This window comes from Bubalus kerabau, chromosome 15 (assembly GCF_029407905.1).
Source record: "Bubalus kerabau isolate K-KA32 ecotype Philippines breed swamp buffalo chromosome 15, PCC_UOA_SB_1v2, whole genome shotgun sequence".
In the NCBI taxonomy this organism is placed as follows: domain Eukaryota; kingdom Metazoa; phylum Chordata; class Mammalia; order Artiodactyla; family Bovidae; genus Bubalus; species Bubalus kerabau.
The window spans coordinates 64,531,128-64,556,827 of NC_073638.1; the positions used below are offsets into that span (position 1 = coordinate 64,531,128).

The window sequence follows — 25,700 nt, forward strand, 5'->3', positions numbered from 1 at the left end:
ATTGTCCGATTCTTGATCAGAGAACATGCATGCATGTGTGCTAAATCACTTCAGTCGTGTCAGAGTCTTCGTGACCCAATGGACTGTAGCCCACCAGGCTCCTCTGTCCATGGGATTATCCAGGCTCACTAGTTCCATTAAAAAAATTATTTTCCTGTCTCTCCTGTTTATGTTCATGCTTTTCTCTAAATCTATTAGTATATTTACACTTGCTGCTTTAGGAATTTTGTTTATTGACTGTCATTCTGTGTGGTTCTGTGATTGTGGGTTACAGATGGGATTTGAAATAAGAATGGTGATGTTAAGTTATTGAAGATGAGGGTGGGGAGCTTCACAGTGTCAAGCGAGCTTGATATGTTCAGAAGGAGTTATTGATGTGGCTTTGCATCATTAAAAAGATGATAAATTGGTGGAGTTTGAAAAACTCCCCTGAGTAACAGCATAGAACAGATGCCAAGAAGAATTTAAAAAAATGGATGAAAAGGTTTAGATCCAGGATTTCGGTTTACAATTTCTCATACATGTTGAACAACAAATCTTAATTTGTGTAATAAGTTTTTGTAGCTGATTTCTTACTAAAGCCAGGTCAACTTAAGAAAGTGGTAGTAACAAGAATTGTTTAGGAAGTTGAAAGAGGCATAAATTTATGCCTTTTACCTGAAGGGGCAGTGTATCTTCCTGTTGATTTTACTTCACCTTAGGTATAGGACCTGGAACCAATTAACTAGTCCCTTTGGGCTTCCCAGGTGGCGATAGTGGTAAAAAACCCGCCTGCCGATGCAGGAGACATAAGAGGATGCAGGAGACATAAGAGATGCAGGTTCGATTCCTGTGTTGGGAAGATCCCCTGGAGGAGGGCATGGCAACCCACTCCAGTATTTTTGCCTGAAGAATCCCATGGATAGAGGAGCTTGGTGGGCTGAAGTCTGTAGAGTCGCAGAGAGTTGGACATGACTGAAGCAACTTAGTGTGCATGCATTGAGCTTTAATTTTCTTAACAGCAAACTTGGACTACATAAAATACTGCAAATAAAGCATTTGTCAAACTGTTGCATAGTAGGTGGTAGCTCTTATTATTTTAAGTGCTGCATATATTACATATTGTAATGGCAATCTGTTGGTTATTTTATTTATTTATTTGACTGTTCTGGGTCTTAGTTGCCACATATGGGATCTAGTTCCCCAACCAGGAACCAAACCCACATCCCCTGCATTGGGAGCAAGGAGTCTTAATCACTGGACCACCAGGGAAGTCCCATTTATTAGAAGAATGGAAATATTTTGAAATCAATTCCCAAACAACATTTATTAAAAACCAACTTTATATTCTGAGTACTTTGTTTTAGATCTAGGGAGAAAGACTGTTTTATACACTGACAATTATAACATAATGTCAGTCACGTCATATCATGCCTGGAGCGTGAGCGGTGAGTATATGTGTTCTAGGAAAGGCTTCATCAGGAAGGTATTGTATTAGGAATTCCCTGGTGATCCAGTTGTTAGGACTCAGTGTTTTCAGTGCTGAGGACTGGACCAAAAAAAAAAAAAGAAGAAGAAGGACAACCACTGTATCACTTTGATTTGAATGTAAAGGAATTTACTATTAATACATGTTCAGGGATGATGTGAAAAGGACTTTAAAGAGAACATCATGAAAGTGACTTACATACTTATTTTTACAATTGATTTTTTTTTTTCCCAAGGTAGTTCTTGAGCTTTAAGTTTAAGGAATATGACAACATTTGTGTAATATATATTTTCTGCTCTGATCATTGGTTCATAAATGATATATTGGTAATAGAATGCTTACTTTTGCTAGATGTATACAGCTTAAGGATCTGTACATTTTCTTTTGGAGGGAAAATAGTTGGCACAGTTCCTTGGTTATATCTTAGCCATTGTAGCTTGTCCATAAATATTGATTGAATGAAGGTTCTCAACTGTTTAGTCCCAACCTTTCATGCAATGCACAAAATATCTGAAACACTAATTAACTAAAATGGAGACAGTGAAAATGTTTATCTTTTCCAAGGTGAAGAAAATCTTCATGGAACTTAACTGTTTTTATAAATGATGGACTTGACTCGTTAAAAGTTTTCTTCACGAGAGTTAAAAAATTGAACTTTTGTAGCTAATGTGACCCTTTTTTGTTTGTTTGTTTGTTTTTGTAGGTATGGCCTCACAAGTCTTGGTCTACCCACCGTATATTTATCAAACTCAGTCAAGTGCCTTTTGTAGTGTGAAGAAACTCAGAGTAGAGCCAAGCAGTTGTGTATTCCAGGAAAGAAACTATCCACGGACCTATGTGAACGGTAGAAACGTTGGGAATTCTCATCCTCCCACGAAGGGTAGTGCTTTTCAGACAAAGATACCATTTAACAGACCTCGGGGACACAACCTTTCTTTGCAGACAAGTGCTGTTGTTATAAAAAACACTGCGGGTGCTACAAAGGTTATAGCAGCTCAGGCGCCGCGAACTCAAGTGGAGGCACCTCAGATTGGGGCGTGGCGGCACAGGTTCAGTTTCCTAGAAGGCCCCCAGCGATGTGGATTGAAGCGCAAGAGTGAGGAGTTGGATCATCATAGCAGCGCGATGCAGATTGTCGATGAGGTGTCCATACTTCCTGCAATGTTGCAAACCAACATGGGAAATCCAGTGACAGTTGTGACAACCACCGCAGGAACCAAACAGAACTGTACCACTGGAGAGGGCGACTATCAGTTAGTGCAGCATGAAGTCTTATGCTCCATGAAAAACACTTACGAAGTCCTTGACTTCCTTGGTCGAGGCACTTTTGGCCAGGTAGTCAAATGCTGGAAAAGAGGGACAAATGAAATTGTAGCAATCAAAATTTTGAAGAACCACCCTTCGTATGCACGTCAAGGTCAGATAGAAGTGAGCATATTAGCAAGGCTCAGTACTGAAAATGCTGATGAATATAACTTTGTACGAGCTTACGAATGCTTTCAGCACCGTAACCATACTTGTTTAGTCTTTGAGATGCTGGAACAAAATTTGTATGACTTTCTGAAACAAAATAAGTTCAGTCCCCTTCCACTAAAAGTCATTCGACCCATTCTTCAGCAAGTGGCTACTGCACTGAAAAAACTGAAAAGTCTTGGATTAATTCATGCAGACCTCAAACCAGAGAATATTATGTTGGTGGATCCTGTTCGACAGCCATACAGGGTTAAAGTAATAGACTTTGGGTCAGCCAGTCATGTGTCAAAGACTGTTTGTTCAACATATCTGCAATCTCGGTACTACAGGTAGGTGATGATTATTTTTTGGTTATTTGATAAGTGTTGAATTTTTGCTGAATGAAATATTTTTGTGTGTGTATGTGGTGAAAAAGACTGCTTTGGATACATAGATATCAAGATACTTTAGGCATAAAATCTGTTCAGGCAGAATAGAAATTTCTACTGCAAATTTCTGTGCTAGAGACATCTGGTTATTTTTATTGTTAATAGAAGACCTGAAGGATTGATAGGTGGTTAATGATGATTAAACGGAAGTCTAAATATTGAGAAAGGGTTTGTAGTAAATTTTGTACATTTCTTTGGAGAAGGAAGTGGTAGCCCACTCCAGTAATCTTGCCTGGAGAATTCCATGGACAGGGGAGCCTGGTAGGCTGTAGTCCATGGGGTCGCACAGAGTCAGGCATGATTGAGCAACAGTCATTTTCTTGGGCATTTTTCAGTGCTTAAGAAAACTAGCTTTTTAAAGACACATCTGATAGAACTGAACATTTAGAAAGTTTTAAAAATACAGAAAGTCACTTTGATTAGTAATTTTAAGATTTAAACTTACTTCCATGGCTACCACAAATGTTCAAGCTGCTCTTTTGTAACAAGTTTGGTTATGTTCTTTACATATATGTTTTAGGTAATGCTATTTTGATGTTCGTACTATGGGTGGAATTTAAAGAAGAAAATAATTTCCATGCAATGTCATGATTAATATAATGCTAGCCTGGAGTACAATAAATGGTCTTGAGGTTAGCTAATCATTACCAAGATGCAGAGTATCTTAAGTTTGTAAGTGTTTTTAAATTCATAGTTGTATAATTTTGAGAAATTCTTTTCATTTCAGCTTAAATGAGTTTTATGGTCTTGGTGTATTCTGGAGCCCCACAAGCCCCAACTCAGCGGGCAAATGAAAGATCTGACAATATTGGCCATTATTAATAAGTTCATAAATAGACAAAAACATGAAGTTTATTGTTGGAAACTGTTAGAACAGGAGAAAGGAAACTCACATTTATGTCACTTGGTTGATAATTAAGTTTACTAAAATATATATTAGAAATCAGAAGTATAGCCTAAATTACCCTTTATATTCCTAATGTTGTAATTTTTAGTCTGAGAGCACTAAGTACTGTTCTTAAAATCTTTTAGATGGCTTAAAAGGTATTGTAGTTGTAGCAGTGCAATGAGTCTTAATTGATATCTCCTATAATTGGATATATTTGACCCTCTGTGCTCCTGACCAAAACCAATTTTTTCCCCCAATTTAATGTAACACAAGATAAACTTTTAGTTAATTTTTCTCTGGAAAAATTACTTTAATATCTGATATAACAGCATGAGAGGAATAGTGTTTCCCCTTTCCCTTGTGTTCTGTGGATGCTGTCTTTTTATGAGTTTTGAGCAGTCAGCTAGCATATTATATAAACCCCCCGGCTCCAGCTGCTTGGGCTCTATATTTAGCTCACTTGTTAGTAAATGACTTCATTATATTTGGGTCCTGCATTATTCGGCATATCAGATTTAGTTATGTGTAATACCTTGACTCCTTTTCTTTATTTGAAATCTTTTCTTTTGGATGAGAGTAAAAAAAGAGCTTTATTTTTATACTTGAGATGATCTGTTTATTAAATGTTTCAAGAGAGTAAAAGAAATCCTTTAAAAAGCAGTCTAAAATACTAAATATTTTATGATAGTGGTTTTTAACATTAGGCTTTTGCACAAATAGCCTCTTTTGGGAATGGAAAAATAAGGTATGAATAATTGCTGAGTACAGCTAGTAGTTTCTAATTTGTTTTTATACATAAATTTCTAGTAAATAATTTACCTGAATTTCAGAAGCTATATAGGTGCTGGACTTAAAATGTTTAGCGTTTAAACAAAAAAGTTTCTTAATTATAAAAAGATGTGTTATTTAGCATTTTGGTTGCTGTTACGTAGATAAAATTTAAAAATGGAGTTTCTGTCAGTTGGATTCAAGGTTAAAAGAGTTAGGAAATATTATGGTAAATTAGTGAAAATGTAATGTAGTCCTTAATCAGGTACTGTTTTAATGTTTTGTATAATTTTGCATAAAAATAGCAGGTAACCATTATTTTTCAGCATTGGTGTGTACTTGATCAATTCTACCTTGGTTTGACTGAGTTTACTTATAAACCTGATGAGGCAATAAGCAAAAGTGTCTCATACTTGATTTTTTACTCTTTGTTTAAGATATATTGTACTTAAAAAACGAAAGCAGGAAGTGGCAACTTACCAAATTAAATATTTTTGAACTAATCACAGTGGGAACACGTAGCCCAAGTTCCAAAGTAAACGATTTGTGTTTAAACACAGGTTCATGTGTTACTGTTTCTTTGAACCGCGCAGCACAGAAACATAGTAGGGATATCTTAAAATAGACAGAGGACGGTGGCCAGAAATTGTTGACTGCTATAGATGGTGAGGCTGTCTAGCTCTTGTAGTGATATAAGCCAGAAGTACATGCTAAGGGCATTGATTTGCTCAAGGTCAGCATGTTCTAAATTCAGCTGCTTGAGTATGGTTTCTGTCAAGAACACGTAGGGCTCCTCAATGCATAAAAGGTTTTAGCAGCAGAAGGGGCTGTATTTATGAGGTGTGGTGGCAACATTCAGGTCATAAATATCTTTTTCTTCTTTTTTTAAATACAGAATTTTAGCCTGTGGTTCTGAGTCATTTCAGAACATAGAGACAGGAAAGTGGGCTGGAAAGTAACCTGTATAGCGGTTGTATTCTTTGCTACTTGACTGAATAATTTAGCATTAATTTTTAGCATTAGTGGTTGTTGAAGTAAATGCTGCTTTTTTGGCATATAATAGTTGACAAAGAGATATGTAAGGTAAAAAAAAACAATTCAGGCTTACCAGCTTTTGTTTAGCTCATTCCTAACCCCTCATGCCTTTTTTAAACCCTAAGTATCAAAGACAGTTTCTGTAACAAAATTAAAACACACAGGATGACCTATTAATAAAATAACCAGTATTTTATATAGGGTACTTTTTTCAAGTGCTTTTAAATAAAATTCCTAGTTTGTTTTTCCTATCTCAATTTCTGTGTTCTTAGATAAAACGCTTGGTGGAATTCCTGTTTAAAAAGTAGAAAACAGGCTTATACAAGTGAGACAGGTCCAAGTTCACAGTGCAAGCTTATCAGAATTTTTGTGGAGTCCTTTCTGTATGCTGTGCTAGATGCTAGGGATACAGAGGTGGTAAAAACAGTTTCCTCATTTAATGCAGGAGAAAAAATAGTTTGTGTCAAGAAGTTCTAGGGCAGAACCCTGTGTAGGGTGTTTTGGGAACCCAGAGGAGAGCACTGCCTAATCCGAGAGTTTAGAGAGGGATCTGGGGAGAGATGACTCTTGACTTGAATGAGCCTTGAAAGGAGAGAAGGGGTTGTAGTCAATTAGTCTTTTTTTTTCTTTTTGGCTTGTGGGATTTTAGTTCCCTGACCAGGGACTGAACCTGGGCCATAGCAGTGAAAGCTCTGAGTCTTAACCATTGGATCTCCAGGGAATCCCAAGGATGGACTAGTCTTAAGGAGTGTTCTCTGTCCCACAGCCACCCTTACCTAAGAGCTCAATATTGGCTGAAATTGCTGGTAGCTTCTTGTCTGTATCAAAGAACTTGTTTTGTTTGGGAATCTTTATTAGACAAACATAAAGTTGTCATTTGGGTTTAGTTTTAACAGATGTTTTAATAGACGATTCCAAAAGTCTATAATGTGATTTTCAATGCCATAGATTGTGGTCACAGACATAAATTACTCCATATATTAGGCCTTCAAATAAAAATTTTGACAGCGCTCTTAAAAGTTTTTTTTTTAAACAGCTTTATTGAGCTATAATTCACATACTATTAATTTTATCCATTTAAAGTGCACATTCATTGTCCTTTAGTATGTTCACAGTTGCGCATCATCACCGCACTTTTAGAACATTTTCTTTACCCCCTAAGAACCCCCGCTCCTGCTCCCTAGCACGCTTTAGGCATCTTTCCCCGATCTTCCCACCCTTCTAGCCCTAGGCAACCAAAAATCTACTTTCTGTCTCTACAGATTTGCATATTCCAGACATCTCATATGAATGTAATCATACAATATGTTGTTCTTTTTAACTGGCTTTTTCTGCCCACTTAGCATAATGTTTTCAAGATTCATCTATATGTAGTAGGTATCAGCACTTCATTTTTTTGTTGTTGACAAATAATTCCATTTATAGATATACCACATTTTATATATCCATTCATCAGCTGATGGAGACCTCAGTGAAAAGATAATGTGAATAGAAAACTCTAATCTGGCCCATGTTTAAGTCTTTCATTAAAAATACTTAGTGCCTATAAAGTATAAAGTATTTCCTGGGTGCCGGTTATTCATTGAGGAGCAAAAATAAAGACCCTACTATTATGATGCTTACAATCTAATGTGTAGATAACCAGAAAAGTAAAGTATTCTAATTGGAAAAGAACAGGGAGAGAGACTAACAAGATAAACTTATTTTTTTGTTTTGTCTTAATTATTTTAGGCAATAAAAAGTTGCAAAAATTGTGAGAAGAATTTTTTTTTATGCCGTTGACCTAGATTCTCTAAGTGTTTCAAATTTACCACCCGGGTTTCCTCCTCATTCTTTTTCTATGTGCGTCATATACAGATACACATGTACATTTGTTGTTACAGTTTTAGAGCAAGTTGTAGATGTAAAACCCCTTTACCTCTAAATACTTAACGATGTATAAGAGATTGTGTGTATTCCTAAACCTAAGGACATCCTCTTGCATAACCCCAGTGCAATAATCAGAATCATTGTTGGTTGACATCAGTATTATTGATTTGATGAACTGAACTGCTCAATACTATTTGGTTTAAGGGAATTAAAATCAATTCAGCACTAGTAGCTTTACAGACTTAATTCAGATTTTACCAGTTGTCATATTTTGCCGTATATACACAATAGAATACTACTTAGCCATAAAAGAGAATGCAACTTTGCCATTTGCAATAATATGGATGTACTTGGAGAGTATAATGCTAAGTGAAATAAGTCAGTCAGAGAAAAATACTGTATGATAACGTATGAAATCTAAAAAATAAAACAAACTAGTGAGTGTAACAAAAGAGAAACAGATAGATCTAGAGAACAAACTAGTTCTCATTGGGGAGAGGGAAGAGGAGAGAGGAGAAGCAAGATAAGGGTAGGGAGTTAAGAGGCACAAACTGTGACATATAAAATAAGTAAGATACAAGCATATATTGTAAAACACAGGGAATATAGTTAACATTCTATAACAACTGTAAATGGAGTTGTACTTATATACTAAAACTTACATACTTAAGTTTATATGTGCTTATATACTTAAAACATACACTATTGTATTTCAACTATACGACGCTTTTGAAGAGTACAGACCAGTTATTTTGTACAATGTTGTCAGTTTGAGTTTGTCTGATGTTTTCAGGTTAAGTATTTTAACTTGCAGAAATGCTGCTTTGTCCTCAAATGTTGGGAGGCATATGCTGTCAGTTTGCCTCATTACTAGTAATGCTGACTTTGATCACTTGATTGAGGGGGTGACTGCCAGATTTTTCCACCATAAGGTTTATTTTTGTATCTTGTGATACTTTGAGACTATTCACAGTCGCTGTTTCTTATCTTATTTTCACAGGCCAGTTTTAGCGTCCATTGATGAATATGGCCTTTAACAGTTATTAACTTAGGGCTTGCAAAAATGATGACTTTCAAGCTCTATCATTTAAGGAATTCTCCTATGAGGAAGAGCTTTTGTACTCTGTTGTTGTTGTATAGACTTACAGGTTCATATGCAGTGGGTTGTAATTCATTACTTGTCATTTGCTTTACTGGCACAGTTGTCCTAAATTGTCTAGCAAGAGCCTTTTAATTTTTTTTTAAATTTAATTCCTTTATTTATTTTTGGCTGTGCTGGGTCTTCGTTGCTGTGTGAGCTTTCTCTAGTTGGGGTGAGTGGGGGCTGCTCTCCAGCTGCGGTGCACAGGCTTCTCATTGCGGTGGCTTTTCTTGTTGCAGAGCATGGGGTCAGGAGCACAGGTTCCGCACTTGTAGCACACAGGCTTAGTTGCTCTGCAGCATGTGGATCTTCTGGATCAGGGATTGAACCCGTGTCTCCTGCATTAGCAGGCAGATTCTTTACTGCTGAGCCACCAGGGAAGCCCTAGGAAGAGCCTTTTGAAGTTTGCTCTTGTGTACCTTTGACATGGCCCCATCCTTCCTTGAGAGCTTACTTGCTGGCGTTTCGAGCTGTTCCAGGTTTACTCTGTACTTTTCTTGTTCCATACTTTGTATTGGCTATTTTTCTAAAGGACTCTGGTTCCTTTTGTTGGAGATGATAGTAAAGCAGGGAATTCATACTGATATGTTTATTTCCGTCACCTCAGAGTTCATTCTCTCCTTCTTCCTTTATTTATGATATCTTCTCTTATATCGAGAAACTTGGCTCTTACTATCCACAGTGTTACTTATTTGCTCAATTTCAGAATACACTTCAAGTAGTTTTGGAATTGCTAACCCATACCACTGCTAATTTACTAACAAGAGTGCACATTTATTTATAATTTTTATTCTTAGCCTTAGACTTGAGAATGTGTTCAAAGTGCTATATTCCAGAGTTACTTAGGTTAGTTCTTCCTCAGCCCCCTTCCCCCATCTTCAATGTGATTGTTTTTTATTTGAAATATAATTAAGTTCATTTCATTATATTCCATTTTGGGTCCTCTGTGTTCTTATTTATTAGACTATATGAAATATTAAAATAGTTAATGTTACTTAGTATATATGACTTGTGAGGATGATACTTTATATATTTGCACATTAATAGGTTTTAAAGTAAGAGTTATGATACTCTTGGTATATAGGTGTGATATTAGTTTATAAGATAACAATACATAATACATGTGCTAAGTAACATAGTTAGGTATTGGTGGGCTGCTATCTACAGGGTCGCAGAGTCGGACACAACTGAAGCGACTTAGCAGCAGCAGCAGCAGGACAAAATTATTTTGTAAAAGCTTGGTCACAGAGTGAGTTTGTTAATTCTGTTGATTATAGATGTAAAATATGTAATAAATGTAATGCCATATAAACAGCTGATCAGTATTTAATGTCAGATTGGAATGACTGTATTCTAGAATTGCATATAACTGTTAGTTATTCACAGGTTAAAATGAAAACTTTTGTGATGGTTTATAAAATTAAGTTGAATTAAGGTCTTCAATTTCTAAGGTTTTATTAGTTTTTCCTCTTGTGCAATGTAGCTTTGTTTCAGAGGTGTGTGTAGTTTCATGGATGTACTGTAATAGAATGTGATGACATCATGGATTAGATGTCAGTCCTGACCACACACACCTCAGGATGCATGTGCCTATTTGTTTCTGAGTCTTCAGCATTTTGCTGTGAATGGAATTCAGCTCCCGGGATGTTATTAGCAGAGTGTCTGCTGCCACAGAAGAGTACCAGTTCAGGGGCCAGTGAATAATTTAGGCATCAGTTGGTGTGGTGAGATTGTGTTACTTAGGAGAGAATCTAATACATGTGCTAAACTTTGACATTAAAAAGAACAAATGTGTTTTTTCTTTTTTTGAGAGAACAGTGAATTACAGAAAGTTTTAGATTTATTTATCTAAAACCAGTGTACGAATTAAAATGTTTTTGATTTCATGTTTTAAAAATTATATTAGTTATGGATGCTCTGTCAGAAAAAAATTCAATAATAGAGAAGGCCAAGAAGCAAAACAGGAACAATTTCCCCCTTTATTGTGACTCTGCCTTGTAATTTTTATAATTTGTTTTATACTTTATAAGCCCTTCCCTGTGGTGTATGTTTCGTTTGTTTTCTGATATTGCTATAGGGAACCTTCTTGTAAGTCCTTGGACACTTGTAGTAGGTTTATTTCCACTACATTTCTAGAAGGAGACTTGTTGGGTCAAAGGATACTAACATTGTGCTATTGGACGCTGCCAAATTTCCTTTCAGAAATGTTGTCTTGTTCCAGTTTACAGTCTTGCCAATAACGTGTGAAAATGTCCTTTTCTTCACATTCTTGTCATCACAAGGGCTTTTTTTTTTTTTTTTTTTTGATTGGTAGCTGTAAATAGGCAAAAAAGAAAATCATTTAAATTTTATCTTCACTCTTCACTACGTTTTAAAAAGTTTTATGTATGTCTTCTGGAGAAGGCAATGGCACCCCACTCCAGTACTCGTGCCTGGAGAATCCCAGGGACGGGGAAGCCTGGTGGGCTGCCGTCTGTGGGGTCGCACAGAGTCGGACACGACTGAAGTGACTTAGCAGCAGCAGCAGCATGTATGTCTTCTTTGTCATGTGTTATACTGGTTGATACTCTTTTATATGGAGAATGAGAATGTCAAAATAAACAAAGTTCCTATAAAAACAATATTTATTGATGGCTTAGTACCAGCCACTGTGCGGAGAACTTTTACCCTTTACCCTCGTAGCAGTCATGGTAAGTGGTAGTGTTGTCTTTATTTGACAGATAGGGGATTTGAGTTTCAGATATGTTAAGCAACTTGCCCAGTGGTACACAGTTAACTGCAGAGCTGTGATCTGAGCACCGTTCAGCCTATCTGTTTGCTGTGGTCCTTCTCCAGAGATTTCCCTTCATCTTCCTGAAACTCCTGTGCTAAAGGACACTGATGACTTGTTTGTTAACCACCATATTGGAGAGGTTTTTTCTTTTTAGAAGTCCACATCTGGCTGGACCTCTGTCTTTCAATGCTGTTAGTGCTTTATTTTATTGAAATGTTCTCTGCTAGTTTCCTAAACACCATAACCCTCAGATTCTTCTTCACTTTGCTAGCTTTTTTGTTCTTTTTTACAGCTCTTAAATGAGTACACCCCCCAGGGTTCAGTCTGGGCCACTTTCTCATTCAATATACTCGCCTTTTGGAGACCTTACTCTCTCCCTTGACTTCAGTTTGTTTGTTGTATGGTAAAATTTCAAATACCTTCCTGTAGCCCTGATCTCCCTTTGAACACCTAATTTGTTTCCAGTTATATCCTTGGACAGTCTCTGGGTTTTACTAACTCATGTTCAAATAATTCGTCTTTATCCCAAGGCTTCTCATCTCCCTTATTACATATCAGAATTATTAAAAGAATCATTTCCATTAGATGTTTATGTCCTGTGTATCTAATCATTTTATGACCAAATCCTATTGATTTTACCTCTGAAATATCTTCATATGTTAATTTTGCCATGTTCTTCTCACTGCTTTGTTCTGGTCTGGACTTCGGTACTAGATTAGTCATTGATTTTTTTTAAACCCGTAGTCTCTGCCTCTTACTCTTCTTAATCCTGAATTGTTAGAGATGTGTTGTGGGTTGGTTTGAGAGATCACAGGACTGTGTACACACAGATACGCTAGAAGAGTTTTTTTGTTTTTTAAAACTGCTTTGCTCTTTTTTACTCCTTCAGTTCTGATCAGCAAATGTGACAAAATAGTGACCTTTTGGAAACCTAATTTCAGTGACCTCAAGATTATGGCATGAATTTTCCTGGTAGTACAGTGGATAAGAATCTGCCTGCCAATGCAGGGGACCATGGGTTTGATCCCTGGTCCAGAAAGATCCCATATACTGTGGAGCAGTTAAACCCGCGCGCCACAGCTGCTGGAGCCTGTGCCACGACGACTGAAGCCTGTGCACCCTGGAAGCCACTTGGCTTCTCTTGTTGCAGAGCACGTGCTCTAGGCTGCACACCGCGACCATCAGTGGTCCTTGCTCACCACAACTAGAGAAAGCCCATGCGCAGCAATGAAGACCCTGTGCACTACCCCCGCCAGAAAAAAAAAAAAAAAAAGATTATGGCATACGTTTGGCTTGAAATAGTTGTACACAATTGGACACCACTGATAAAATAATCAAAAAAGGGATCAGAATACTTAAAAAATGTGTTAGTAGAATGTTGTGCTTAGGAAGCATTTGGTAACTTTCAATAGGTTCATAGTACACCCCCTGGTAACATGAGCCCTGTATCTCTGTTATGTCAGGAGTCTCTCTGTGGTTTGGAGCTATTTCATATTGTAGCAGAATGCTCCCTGGGATTATACAGTAAATGTGGATTTTCCCCTTTCCTTCCTCTAAAGCTAAATTAATCATCAGTAGCTCATAAAGATAAAAATATTTGTATTAAGATGTTGGATGTATAAGCAAATAGAGATGGAAACAGCTGTATAGACATTTAGTCTATCTTACTTTATAGAAGAGACCAGTGAAATCCAATATACCTAAATGAGAATTGTCATATCAACATTTATAAATAACTGTGTTATATGTATGTAATAGGGTTATATTTGATTTTGAGAAATAACAAAGTAATAGTAAATTATCCTTGTAAACAGTAAAACTTAATGGTAGAAGTTGACAGTGACAGCAAAAGCCATCTGAAAGCAGGTATCATTTTCAAACAAAATACTCTTAGAAGTATTTAAAAGGAATAAACTCACTGAATAAACTCATTTGAATAATATGATGGTGAAACTGTAATATGACAGAAATGTGTGTTTGAATCTTTTAAAGATTTTATTTGCTCTAACTTGCTTTTCATTAACATAAGTCCTTCAGAGAGAATGTCATTGAATTAGTAACAAGATTCTAAACACAATGTAGTATTTTAGATAGGATGGTCTTTCTTTTTAGGGCTTATGAGGAAATACTTTTTAGTGGTTCATATGAAGCATTAACAGAGTGTTTCAAGGAATGACAGAATTTTAGTAAAAAAAACCAAATGAAACAGTATATTTATGTCTGCTAAATAATGCCAAATTATTTATTTATAGGTTCATAACTTCAGCTCTGCTACTTTATTGTATCACTTAGAGCAAGTTATTTAACCTTTCTGAGCCTAGTTTACTTATATGTAAAATATTAGCTACCTCAAAGAGTCTTATGAAAGTTAAACTCCATAATGCATGTAAAGCTATTAATACAGTCTTAGGACAATTTTATAAGTAGAAGCTACTTTTAAAAACAGTGTGTGGTTTAAAGAAAATGTGTAGTGGTAACAAGGTAATAAGGAGTCTCCCATAATTATCCCCTGTGGGCCTGCATTGGGTATATGTGCTGCTTTATTCTTTGAGGCAAAGCCTGTGAAATCTTAGAAAAAGTAGCTGATTTGTGTTCATAATGGTCAATTCAGCCATTGTTTGGGGTAGTGGGGAAATTAATGTACATTTTTCTCCACATGGCCGTCCCTTAAGTGAGCCACATTTATTATTCCACTACATGGAAGGGGCAGTTTTGTCACAAACCAGGAGACCTTATATGAGTGCGTCTGTTTTTGGACTCATTGTTCTGTCTTTTCTTGGGCCAGTGTCATGGTGTCATTACCGCACTTGGCACTGTGTGTCCTCCTGCTGTTCTTCAAAGGCTTCTAGATGAATTGCAGAATGTGTCAGTCCTACAAAAGACACTTTCATTTTTGAAGTATAGATATAATTCCTGGGAATGCTTGGGGAGTTATTTTCTTTCAGAGCTTTAAAGATGTTATAATCTGGTGACTGTTGTTACTATAGGGAATTGGTTCCTTTGATGATAGTATGTCCTTCATACCATACATGATGGTATGTACCCAGAGGGGTACACTTACGGGTTTTTCTTTGGTTTAAGCAATTGACGTGTGTGTGTGTGTGTGTGTGTGTGTGTATTCTGCCTGGCCTTATTTAAATCCCCTTTCTTCTCCATATTTTACTGTTAAAACGTCTCAGACTTACGAATAATATGAAAGGGTTTACAGTGAACATGCATATGCTCACTGCTTGGATTCTATAATTAAGATTTTGCTACATAGCTTTATCACAGATATTCCTTCTGTCCATTTATCATTCCATCCTTTTCTCATGAGACAATTCAAAGTTATAGATGTTCCCATACACTGTACCATTATACACTTATGCATGCTACTCATAAAATAGCTCAGTATTTATTTGTGGTTCCTTTTTTGTAATGACATTTTATATGTAGTATAATGCACAAATCTAAGCATTATATCCCATTGAGTTTTGACAGATGCATACACGTGTGTAACCCAGATTCACGTGTGTCATCCCAGAAAATTCTCTCATGTCTCTCTCCATTCATTGTCTGTCCCTCCATCTTGACTTTTCATTTTTTCACAGCACATTAGTTTTTCTCTTCTAGAACTTCCTGTCAGTGGAACACACCTTTTGTCTAAAGTTAATTTTACTCAAGGATTTTGTGATTTTTGGTGTTTTTTCTTGTATCAGTAGATCATTTCTTTTTATTGATAAGTAATTTTTCTGGCACAAGAAGTTTTCCAAGCTTACCTTATACTTTGCCTCTCAGTTTTGGAATCAGCCATTTCTCTAAGGCTCCCTACTTCCTTTTAGGTATGGGAATGGTATTTAGATGTCAAGAATTTGTTGTTTTAACAAGTAGATTACAGGTTTTTTTTGGTGAAACTATCATTTAATTCATTCTCTTCAACAGTTTTTATCATTAAAGTACCTATTATTATTTCAATAACTCGATAATTAGGGCTGCCTCTATTAATTTTTCCTCTTTCTGTTTCTTTGCATTTGATTATAGTTCCTATTAGGCTGGTAACTTTTTGTTTGTTTGCTTGTTTCTTTAGCACTGGACCTTGGGTATTATTAAGTGTTAGATAGCATCACTCTTGTGGTATTCCTGCTGAAAATAGATAACTTGAACCTCCTTGTGAGGAAACATTAACTGAACACAAATCCTGGGACAGTCTACAAAATAGCTAGTTTGTATTCTTAAAAATTGAGTCTCATGAGGACCACAGAAATGCTGAGGAATTATCCCAGGTAAAGGGAATTAAAGAGACATGGGTCTAGGATTTATTTTTAAAAATGGTTTATTGTGAAAGAAGGCATTATTGAGACAGTTGGAAAAATCTGAATAGTAGTATCACATTAATATTAATTTCCTGGTTTTGACAGGAATTACACGCTGTAACTATGTAAGAGACTCTCCTTGTTTTTAGGAGGTAAGCACTGAAAGAAGCGTTTAAGGGTAGAGGGATTCAGCGTTTGCATCTTAACTGTCAAATGATTTATAAAAATCATTTGTATGTGTATATAAAAGATAATACAAATGTGATAAAATGTTAATGTTTAGAAATCTGATTGCAAGTGTATAAGAATTCTTTGTATTTGTAACTTTTCTCTAAATCTAAAAGGATGTCAACTTAAAAAGTTGTAACGGAACAAATATGAGAACAATAGTGATATATTTGCTGAGTTAAGTGAAATTTAAGAATTTCACCTTTAAGAAATGTGCCACCAGATTAAGAGATCGCTCATTTGGTGAATCAGTATCTAATCTTCTACCTGCTTGTTACTGCCTGGTCTTATGATTGAATGATGCATTTGCAGTAGTTCACAAAATAAAATGATCTATATAATGGTGTTGAGGAACTTGGATTTTCACTGAGACTCCGTGGTCTCAGTGATGTTTATAAGCCCTCCTACTTACTTAGAGAACTTGGAAAGTTACTTCTGTGCTTTATTTTCCTCATGCCTACAATGGGATAATACAGTGCTGAGGATTTTGTCAGAATTAGTGAGATAATGAGCATAAAACATTTAGTACAAAATCTGATTACTCATTAGAGCTCACTAAACATATTTTTGTTATTTTCAATATTTTTGAAAAATTTCAAATTAAATAATTTCAATTAAATAATTTTTGTTGTCTGATTTAAACACATCATATAGGTTATGAACTTCTGTTGGCATCCACTGATGGTACATTATAATTTTAAATATATCTCATAGTCAAATAAATTTGAGAAGTTTTTGTACTTCCCTCCTCATCACCTGTAGTATAGTACCAACTCAGCTCCTTAGCTTTTCTCTCTTGATATGTATTAACAACAGTGTTCTCAGTTTTCTCTTCCATAAAATGGAATTTTGAGATCTTGCCTACAGTTCTTGATAGGTAAAACACAAAACATGGACTTCCCTGGTGGTCCAGCAGTTAGGACTCCATGTTTCCACTGCAAGGGGCTCGGGTTCAATCCCTGGTTGGGGATTTAAGATCCCGTTCATGCCTGAAGGTGCTGCCAAAGAGTAAAAAAAAAAAAAAAAAAAAAAAAAAAAAGGCGTGGAAAAAAAAAAAACCAACCCATGAAAAATAGTACTGTTTGTAAATGAAATACATTTCTGACTCTACTTTTATAAAATATTAGCTCTTGATCAGTCATAGGTTTGCAAATCATTGATGTATACATCTTTTTGGATGTTGGGGTCTAAGTGATATATTTGGCATATTGGTAATGGCTATTAAATCTTTGCTGTCTCCTATCCTCTACCTCTGAGGTTTTACATTTAATATATTTTGAAGATATTTATTATTACTGCAGTCCTTTGTACTTGGTGCTTTGATCTGGAGCATTGTGCAGCATACTTAAAAGATTAAGTGCCCTTGCAATAAGGATATTTTTAATTGTGGTATTTTTAGCCTACGACTCAAGCTACATTTGAATGAGTGTCTATTCTAAGAGCTTGTACTTTTGATTACATTTCATCATGTTATTGAATAGTTGTAGTTACAATCATAAAAGCAATCTGTTGAATATCGAATATTCTCTAGCCTTGTTATTGCCTATAGCAACAAGTTTCTTATCATGGTAAACATTCGTGACTTCAAAAAGAAAATATTTCTAGAAGTGATTGATTGGTTCTTTTAAAACTTATTTGCCTTTCTGTCTGGAGAAGGCAATGGCACCCCACTCCAGTACTCTTGCCTGGAAAATCCCATGGATGGAGGAGCCTGGTAGGCTGCAGTCCATGGGATCTCTAAGAGTCGGACACGACTGAGCGATTTCACTTTCACTTTTCACTTTCATGCATTGGAGAAGGAAATTGCAACCCACTCCAGTGTTCTTGCCTGGAGAATCCCAGGGACGGGAGAGCCTGGTGGGCTGCTGTCTGTGGGGTCCGAGTCGGACACGACTGATGCAACTTAGCAGCAGCAGCCTTTTTCTGTCAGTGTTGAGGTTTTGTCGGTGGTTTTTCTTTTTAAAAAGCACCATTCTGCACAATATTGAATCGAGTGCTGATTAAGCTAGAAAGAAGCTCCCTAATACATTTTAAGTCTTCTTTCTGTTAAAGGTCTGGTTGTACAAATGTTCTTTCATATTTTCATAAATTTTAGTTGTGTTATGATTTGAAAGATTCTTGGAGATCTTCCAGTTTCCCTGTTGTACTTAGAGGCATCTTCTCCATGGTGTCCCCTGCAGACGGTATAGAGCCTCTCAAGGCCATCTCCAGTGATCCTCCCTCCCAAGACTCTGCGTTCCCAGCTTCAGAGAGTCACACTTGGAAGTTATTCCTGATAATAAAAGGAAATAAACTGGCTTAACACTGACTATGTGATTACTTTGATGGTAGTACAGTTAGAAGAAAACATGAAATTCTATAAAATTTAGCTGACTGACAATTTTTAAACATTAGTCTTTTATTGTATAGTGGGAGATGCTTGTTTTAGAAACCAGTGTTGTGGAAGTGTGTACTTCTGTCTCCTTTTCAGGTTGATTCGTGAAAGGTAACTGCTGTTAAAACTTGGGTGTGTATCCTTTGCTAGATTTGTTGTGTTTGTATAAATACATGTTTATTAGTACCGGTATTTTATAACCACTTTAGGTCTTTGCTGTCTTTTGCTAAGTATAAAACTTTGCCTGTTGAGTGCATGATGTTATATTGATTAGTAATCACACCTACTGGATGGTAACATCTATAACACTATTGAGCTCATTTCCTAATAGCTTTTGTAAAAGATTGTTGTAGTCATCTTTTGGAACACAGCATCTGCCAAAATAAGAGCCTTATTTTAACTGAGAAGTGTCCTGCAGATATCTATGTATTTAATATGAAAGATTATTTATGGATAAGATGAGCAAATGCTTAAAGATCAGGAAGAGGACTTAGTAAAATGTCAACTGTAGTTCTTTTCACATAAGTATATATCTCACATTTCCCAGTTAGTCTAAAAATCAAAGGTGACATGTTGAAAGAGAAAAAAGAACACATTAATGATAAGTATAGCATCTGAGTGGGAAGACTTTGAGCACGATAAAAGTCTGATAGTTTTAGTAATCTTGGGAATTATTTATTTTAACATGCAGCACTTATGGATCCTGAAGCCATGAAACCTGGCTTTGAATTCTGGCTACACTTCAAAATAGCTGTATGAGCCTTAGGCAAATTCCTTATGCTTGTGTCTGTTTCTTTGTCTGTTAAAAGGATTAGCATGACCATCAAATGGGCTAATAATACTTACAAAGTGCTTAGAGCATTGCCTTGTTCTTAGTGCTAAGTACCTGTTTGATGTTCAGTCAGTTCAGTTGCTCAGTTGTGTCCAACTCTTTGCGACCCCATGGACTGCGGCACGCCAGGCTTCCCTGTCCTTCACCAACTCCTGGAATTACTCAAACTCATGTCCATTGAGTCAGTGATGCCATCCAACCATCTCATCCTCTGTCATCCCCTTCTCCTCCCGCCTTCTATCTTTCCCAGCATCAGGGTCTATTCCAATGAGTCAGTTCTTCACATCAGGTGGCCAAAGTATTGGAGCTTCAGCATCAGTCCTTCCAATGAATATTCAGGACTGATTTCCTTTAGGATGGATTGGTTGAATCTCCTTGCTGCTCAAGGGACTCTCAAGGAACTCTGCAACACCACAGTTCAAAAGCATCAATTCTTTGGTGCTCAGCTTTCTTTATAATCCAACTTTCACATCCATACATGACTACCTGAAAGACCAAAGCTTTGACTAGACAGACCTTTGTTGGCAAAGTAATGTCTCTGCTTTTTCATATGCTGTCTAGGTTGGTCATAACTTTTCTTCGAAGGAGCAAGTGCCTTTTAATTTCATGGCTTCAGTCACCATCTGCAGTGATTTTGGAGCCCCCCAAAATAAAATTTGTCACTGTTTCCATTGTTTCCCCATCTATTTGCCATGAAGTGATGGGGCCAGAGGCCATGATCTTAGTTTTCTGCACGTTGAGAAGTTTTAAGCCAACTTTTTCACTCTCCTCTTTCACTTACATCAAGAGGCTATTCAGTTCTTTGCTTTCTGCCATAAGTGTGGTATCATCTGCATATCTGAGGTTATTGATATTTCTCCTGGCAATCTTGATTCCAGCTTGTGCTTCATCCAGCCCAGCATTTCTCGTGATGTACTCTGCATATAAGTTAATTAAGCAGGGTGACAATATACAGCCTTGAAGTACTCCTTGCCCGATTTGGAACCATTCTGTTGTTTGATGTCCAGTTCTAACTGTTGCTTCTTGACCTGCATACAGATTTCTCAGGAGACAGATCAGGTAGTTTGGTATTCCCATCTCTTTAAGAATTTTCCACAGTTTGTTGTGATCCACACAGTCAAAGGCTTTGGCATAGTCAATAAAGCAGAAGTAGATGTTTTTCGCCTTTTTGATGATCCGACAGATGTTGTCAATTTGATATCTGGTTCCTCTGCCTTTTCTAAATCCAGCTTGAACATCTGGAAGTTCATGGTTCATGTACTGTTGAAGCCTGGCTTGAAGAATTTTGAGCATTACTTTACTAGCGTGTGAGAGGAGTGCAATGGTGTGGTAGTTTGAGCATTCTTTGGCATTGCCTTTCTTTGGGACTGGAATGAAGACTGACCTTTTCCAGTCCTGTGGCCACTGCTGAGTATTCCAAATTTGCTGGCATATTGAGTGCAGCACTTTCACAGCATCACCTTTTAAGATTTGAAATAGCTCAACTGGAATTCCATCACCTCCACTAACTTTGTTTGTGGTAATGCTTCCTAAGGCTCACTTGACTTCACATTCCAGGATGTCTGGCTCTAGGTGAGTGATCACACCATTGTGATTATCTTGGTCATGAAGATCTTTTTTGTATAGTTCTTCTGTGTATTCTTGCCACCTCTTCTGAATACCTTCTGCTTCTGTTAGGTCCAGTTTCTGTCCTTTATTGTGCCCATCTTAGCATGAAATGTTCCCTTAGTATCTCTGATTTTCTTGAAGAGATCTCTAGTCTCCCATTCTGTTGTTTTCCTCTATTTCTTTGCATTGATCACTAAGGAAGGCTTTCTTATCTCTCCTTGCTATTCTTTGGAACTCTGCATTCAAATGGGAACTCTGCATTCATCTGATGCGAAGAACTGACTCATTGGAAAGGACCCTGATGCTGGGAAAGATTGAAGGTGGGAGGAGAAGGGGACAGCAGAGGATGAGGTGGTTGGATGGCTTCACCAACTCAATGGACATGAGTTTGAGTAAACTCCAGGAGTTGGTGACGGACAGGGAGGCCTGGCGTGCTGCAGTCCAGGGGGTCACAAAGAGTTGACACAACGACTGAACTGAATGGGTATATCTTTCCTTTTCTCCTTTGCCTTTTGCTTCTCTTCCTTTCACAGCTTTCTGTAAGGCCTCCTCAGACAACCATTTTGTCTGTTTTCATTTCTCTTCCTTCAGGATGGTCTTGATCACTGCCTTCTGTACAATATCATGAACCTCCATCCATAGTTCTTCAGGCACTCGCTGTTAGATCTAATCCCTTGAATCTATTTGTCACTTCCACTGTTATAATCGTAAAGGATTTGATTTAGGTCATACCTGAATGGTCTAGTGGTTTCCCCTACTTTGTTCAATTAAAGTCTGAATTCGGCAATAAGGAGTTCATGATTTGAGCCACAGTCAACTCCCAGTCTTCTTTTTGCTGACTGTTTTTGCTTGATGTTACTCCTGTCCTTATATGTATTTTAAAGGATTTATGCTGTTTAAAGGATTTATACTGAGTGAAAACTGGGTTTAGAAAATGACAGCATAATACTTCTTAAATTAGATTGTCCTAGAAAGCTAAAGACTAATCAAAAAAGGCATAGAACTATTAGAAAACATAGGTCAGTTAGTATATTCTTAGAAAGAAAGTAAAGTCATTCAGTTGTGTCTTACTTTTTGTGACCCCATGGACTTAGCCTGCCAGGCTCCTCCATCCATGGGATTTTCCAGGCAAGAGTACTAGAGTGGGTTGCCATTTCCTTCTCCAGGCTGTATTCCTGACCCAGGGATTGAACCCGGGTCTCCTGAATTGCAGGCAGACCCTTTACCTTTTGAGCCACCAGGGAATCCTAGTATCCTCTTATTTTGTGGAAAATAAAGCTAGAACATAACTTTAGTTGAATTGTTAAAAGTAGCTTTGGTGTCTGTTTCTAGGTTTCCTGTTTGGCTTTCTGTGTTTCTTTCAGTCACAAAATTTTATTATTGAGATGGTATAGTACAGAGAAAGGTTTTTGGAATAAGGCATTTGAAGTCTCAATTCCATTGCTTTCTGGGTAACTTTAGGTACTGTATCAGTTATCTGTTTCTGGGTGATGGCTCCAAAACGTAATTGCTTCAAAAACGATTGATGATTTCTCATGATTCTGTGGATTGACTGTACTCAGTTGAGGGGTTCTTTTGTTTTATGTGGAACATTTTGTTTACCGCATTTTTGATCTCGAAACAGAACAAGGCAGAAATCTATTTTTAGAACATCTTCTTTAAGTGAGATAATGTTTTTAAAAATTATTTAAGTGAGATAATGTATTTAAAAATTATTTATGTGATGTTGGCCGCTATTAAAGCTCAGTAAATGGTGTTGACTTTTATTTTATAATCAAAACATTTCAATTGTCCCTAATGTGAAGTGGCTAGCATGTCAAAGTCTCTTGGTTGATACCTCTTTGGCTCATGTATTTAATAAAGATATTTATAACAATGCTAACAGCTTCTACTGTTTGATCAATTAATTCATTGAACAAATGGATAAGTGAATACCTACTATATGCCAGGCAGTATTCTCAGTGCTGGGAATATAGCATCGAAAGAATTTAAGTTGTTTCCCTCATGGTTTTATATTCTAGTAGGGGAGGGGAAAACGTAATCAGGAAGCATATCAGTTGGTGGCAGGTGCTATAGAGAACAGTAAAGCCAAATAAAGGAGGAGCGTAAGTATGCGTGCTGGCAGGGGCTTACCTTTCTGTTTAAGGTGGTAAAGGAAAGCCTTCCTATCAGGTATTTGGACAGAAACACAAAGAATGCAGAGATCGCGTCCTGCGTTCCCCTCTGCCAGGAACCTTCTCCTAGATAAATGTAAAGGTTTGGAGGCAGCAACTATGATTAGAATCAGTAAGGAGGCCTGTACAGGTCCATCAGAGCAAGCAAATGGGATAATGGTAGGAAATGTTAAATAGATTTCCTGAGGGCAGAATCCCGTCTGACCTTGTATAGACCATTGTGAAGAATTTGGCCTTACTGTGAGGCAGGAAGAAGCTGCTAGGAAGTCTGAGGCGAAGCTTGATGTGGCATGACTTGTGTACTAAGTGGATCACTCTGGCTGCTAAGTTGAGAGTAGATGGTAGAGGACAGGGCGGAAGCAAGAACAGTTAGGAAGCTTGCAGCAAGAGATGCTGGTGGCTTGGATTGTGGTTTTAGCAGTAAAGGTGGGGCAAAATGGTCAAATTCTGAATCTGTTTTGAAGATAAAGTCAGTGGGATTTGCTGATAGTTGTGAAAAGTGAGAGTCAGATTTGATTCTTACACCAGTTATGTGCCTGAGAAATTAGGATAGAGTTGTCATTTCCTGAGATTGGGAAGGCTGGAGGAAGAGTGGGTTGGAGGGAATTGTGAAGATGTTTTGAACATGTTTAGTTTGAGATATCTAATAATTGACAGTAAGAGATATTGAGTAGACAGTTGGATAGGGAAGTCTAAAGTTGGGGGAGAGAGGTCTGGTTTGGAGATGCACATTTGGGTTTAAGAATAAAGGTGATATTTAAAACCGTGTGATTGTATGAGATCACCTAAAGGAAGTGAATGTAGGTAGAGAAGACAGGTATCTAAAGACAGCCTTGGGACAGCCCAGAATTTAAAGGTTGTGGAAATGAGATGGAACTGGAAAGGAATCTGAGAAGGGAGTGCTGGTGAGGTAAAGAGAGCAGAGCGGCATCTTGGCAGTCAACTGCAGACTGTTTAATGCAGGAGCGCACAGTCAACTGTGTCAGATGCTGCAAGCCAAATAAATCAAGGATGTGGCAATGCAGTGGATGATGGTGACTTTGACAAGAGCTATTTTGGTGGAATGATGGGGTAATGAAAGCCTGATTAGAGTTGAGTTCAAGACAGGGGCAGAGTTGGAGGCAGCTTTTCTTAATAATGCTTTTAAGAAGGCCTGGTTTAAGGGGGAACAGAGAAACGGATGATGGCTGAAGGAGGGTATGTAAACAAGAATGTTTTTTCTTTTTTCTCAAAATGGGAGATATGGGAACAGTCATATCTTTATGTTGGGGGTTGGGGAGAGGGAGGGAGGGAAGAAGGGAGGGAGAGATTGGTGATGAGAGAGACTGGGAGATTGGTGGAATGGTGTACTTCAGTGAGTGAGCATGGCTGCCTTAGATAAAAGTGCTGACAGATGCAAGTGGGCTAGTAGATGTGGTGGTGAGAATGTAGAAGTTTCTTTCAGATATCCCCCCACCCCCGCCAAATAAAGTTGGATGCAAGGACAACAGTCAGGAATGGGGATGGGGAGGAGGTGATGGTTTGAGAAGAGAGGAGGTGTGAATTAGGACAGTGGGAGTATGAATAAATTTGTAAATGTATATGCTGTTTTACATTTTACACAGATTCTTTTACCTAGTCCTTTAGATAATTTTCAGAGTATGCTGCATCAGTAAAACCCATTTCAAAAATGAAAATACTAAGGCTTGGGTAAATGGTGGGATTGCTAGGTGTCTAAAGTGTTTAAAATCTAGCTCTCTCTGGATGATTTTCATTGTTGAAGTCATGCATCCTTACCAGACTCAAAAGATTTGTCTTCCCAGAACTTTCTGCATAGTAACACTATAGCAAAACATTCTTATGAAATTTACCCTTAAATTTACCCATGACCCCATGCTCTTTTTATATTGGGTTCCCAGCAGATGGTCAAGAAGTTGTTACTGTTATTATTTTTCAGTGCCCTAGAGGTTTGAAAAAGAGGTGTAGCACAAGATTAGCTCAGTTGTAAAGCCTGCTGCACTGAAAAATCAGCAGTTTCTTTAACGCTAGCCCCCTGTTTCCCCTTTTGGATATATATTTCATCAAAGGCATTTTCTTCCTGTACCATTCAGTTCTCTGAGGAAGTGATTGTTTTTGGTGTATAGCTTTTCTGCTCTGACCTTCTTCAGCCCTGGAGTACATTCTTGCTCAATACCCTGGTGAAGTGGCATGGCCTTTCCTGGTTAACTTTTCATTTTTCATATAGCCGGAAACTGGAAACAACCCAAATATCCATGAATGGATAAGTAAGTTTGGTATACCCATACAATGGAACATCATTCTGCAATAAAAAAGGAGTGCTGGTACATGCTGCAACATGGTTGAACCCC

At 37.3% G+C, this 25,700-nt stretch overlaps 1 protein-coding gene across 11 annotated transcripts in view; it reads left to right on the forward strand.

Annotated features, from left to right (window-relative positions):
* Positions 1–25,700, forward strand: part of HIPK3 (homeodomain interacting protein kinase 3) — an 88,543-nt gene that overhangs the window by 30,186 nt on the left and 32,657 nt on the right. For all 11 annotated transcript variants that reach the window (XM_055549282.1, XM_055549276.1, XM_055549284.1 and 8 more), the window contains one exon: positions 2,172–3,270. In XM_055549282.1, the coding sequence (XP_055405257.1) occupies positions 2,174–3,270 (1,097 nt within the window). In that variant the 5' untranslated portion in view covers positions 2,172–2,173. The remainder of the gene's footprint in view (positions 1–2,171; positions 3,271–25,700) is intronic.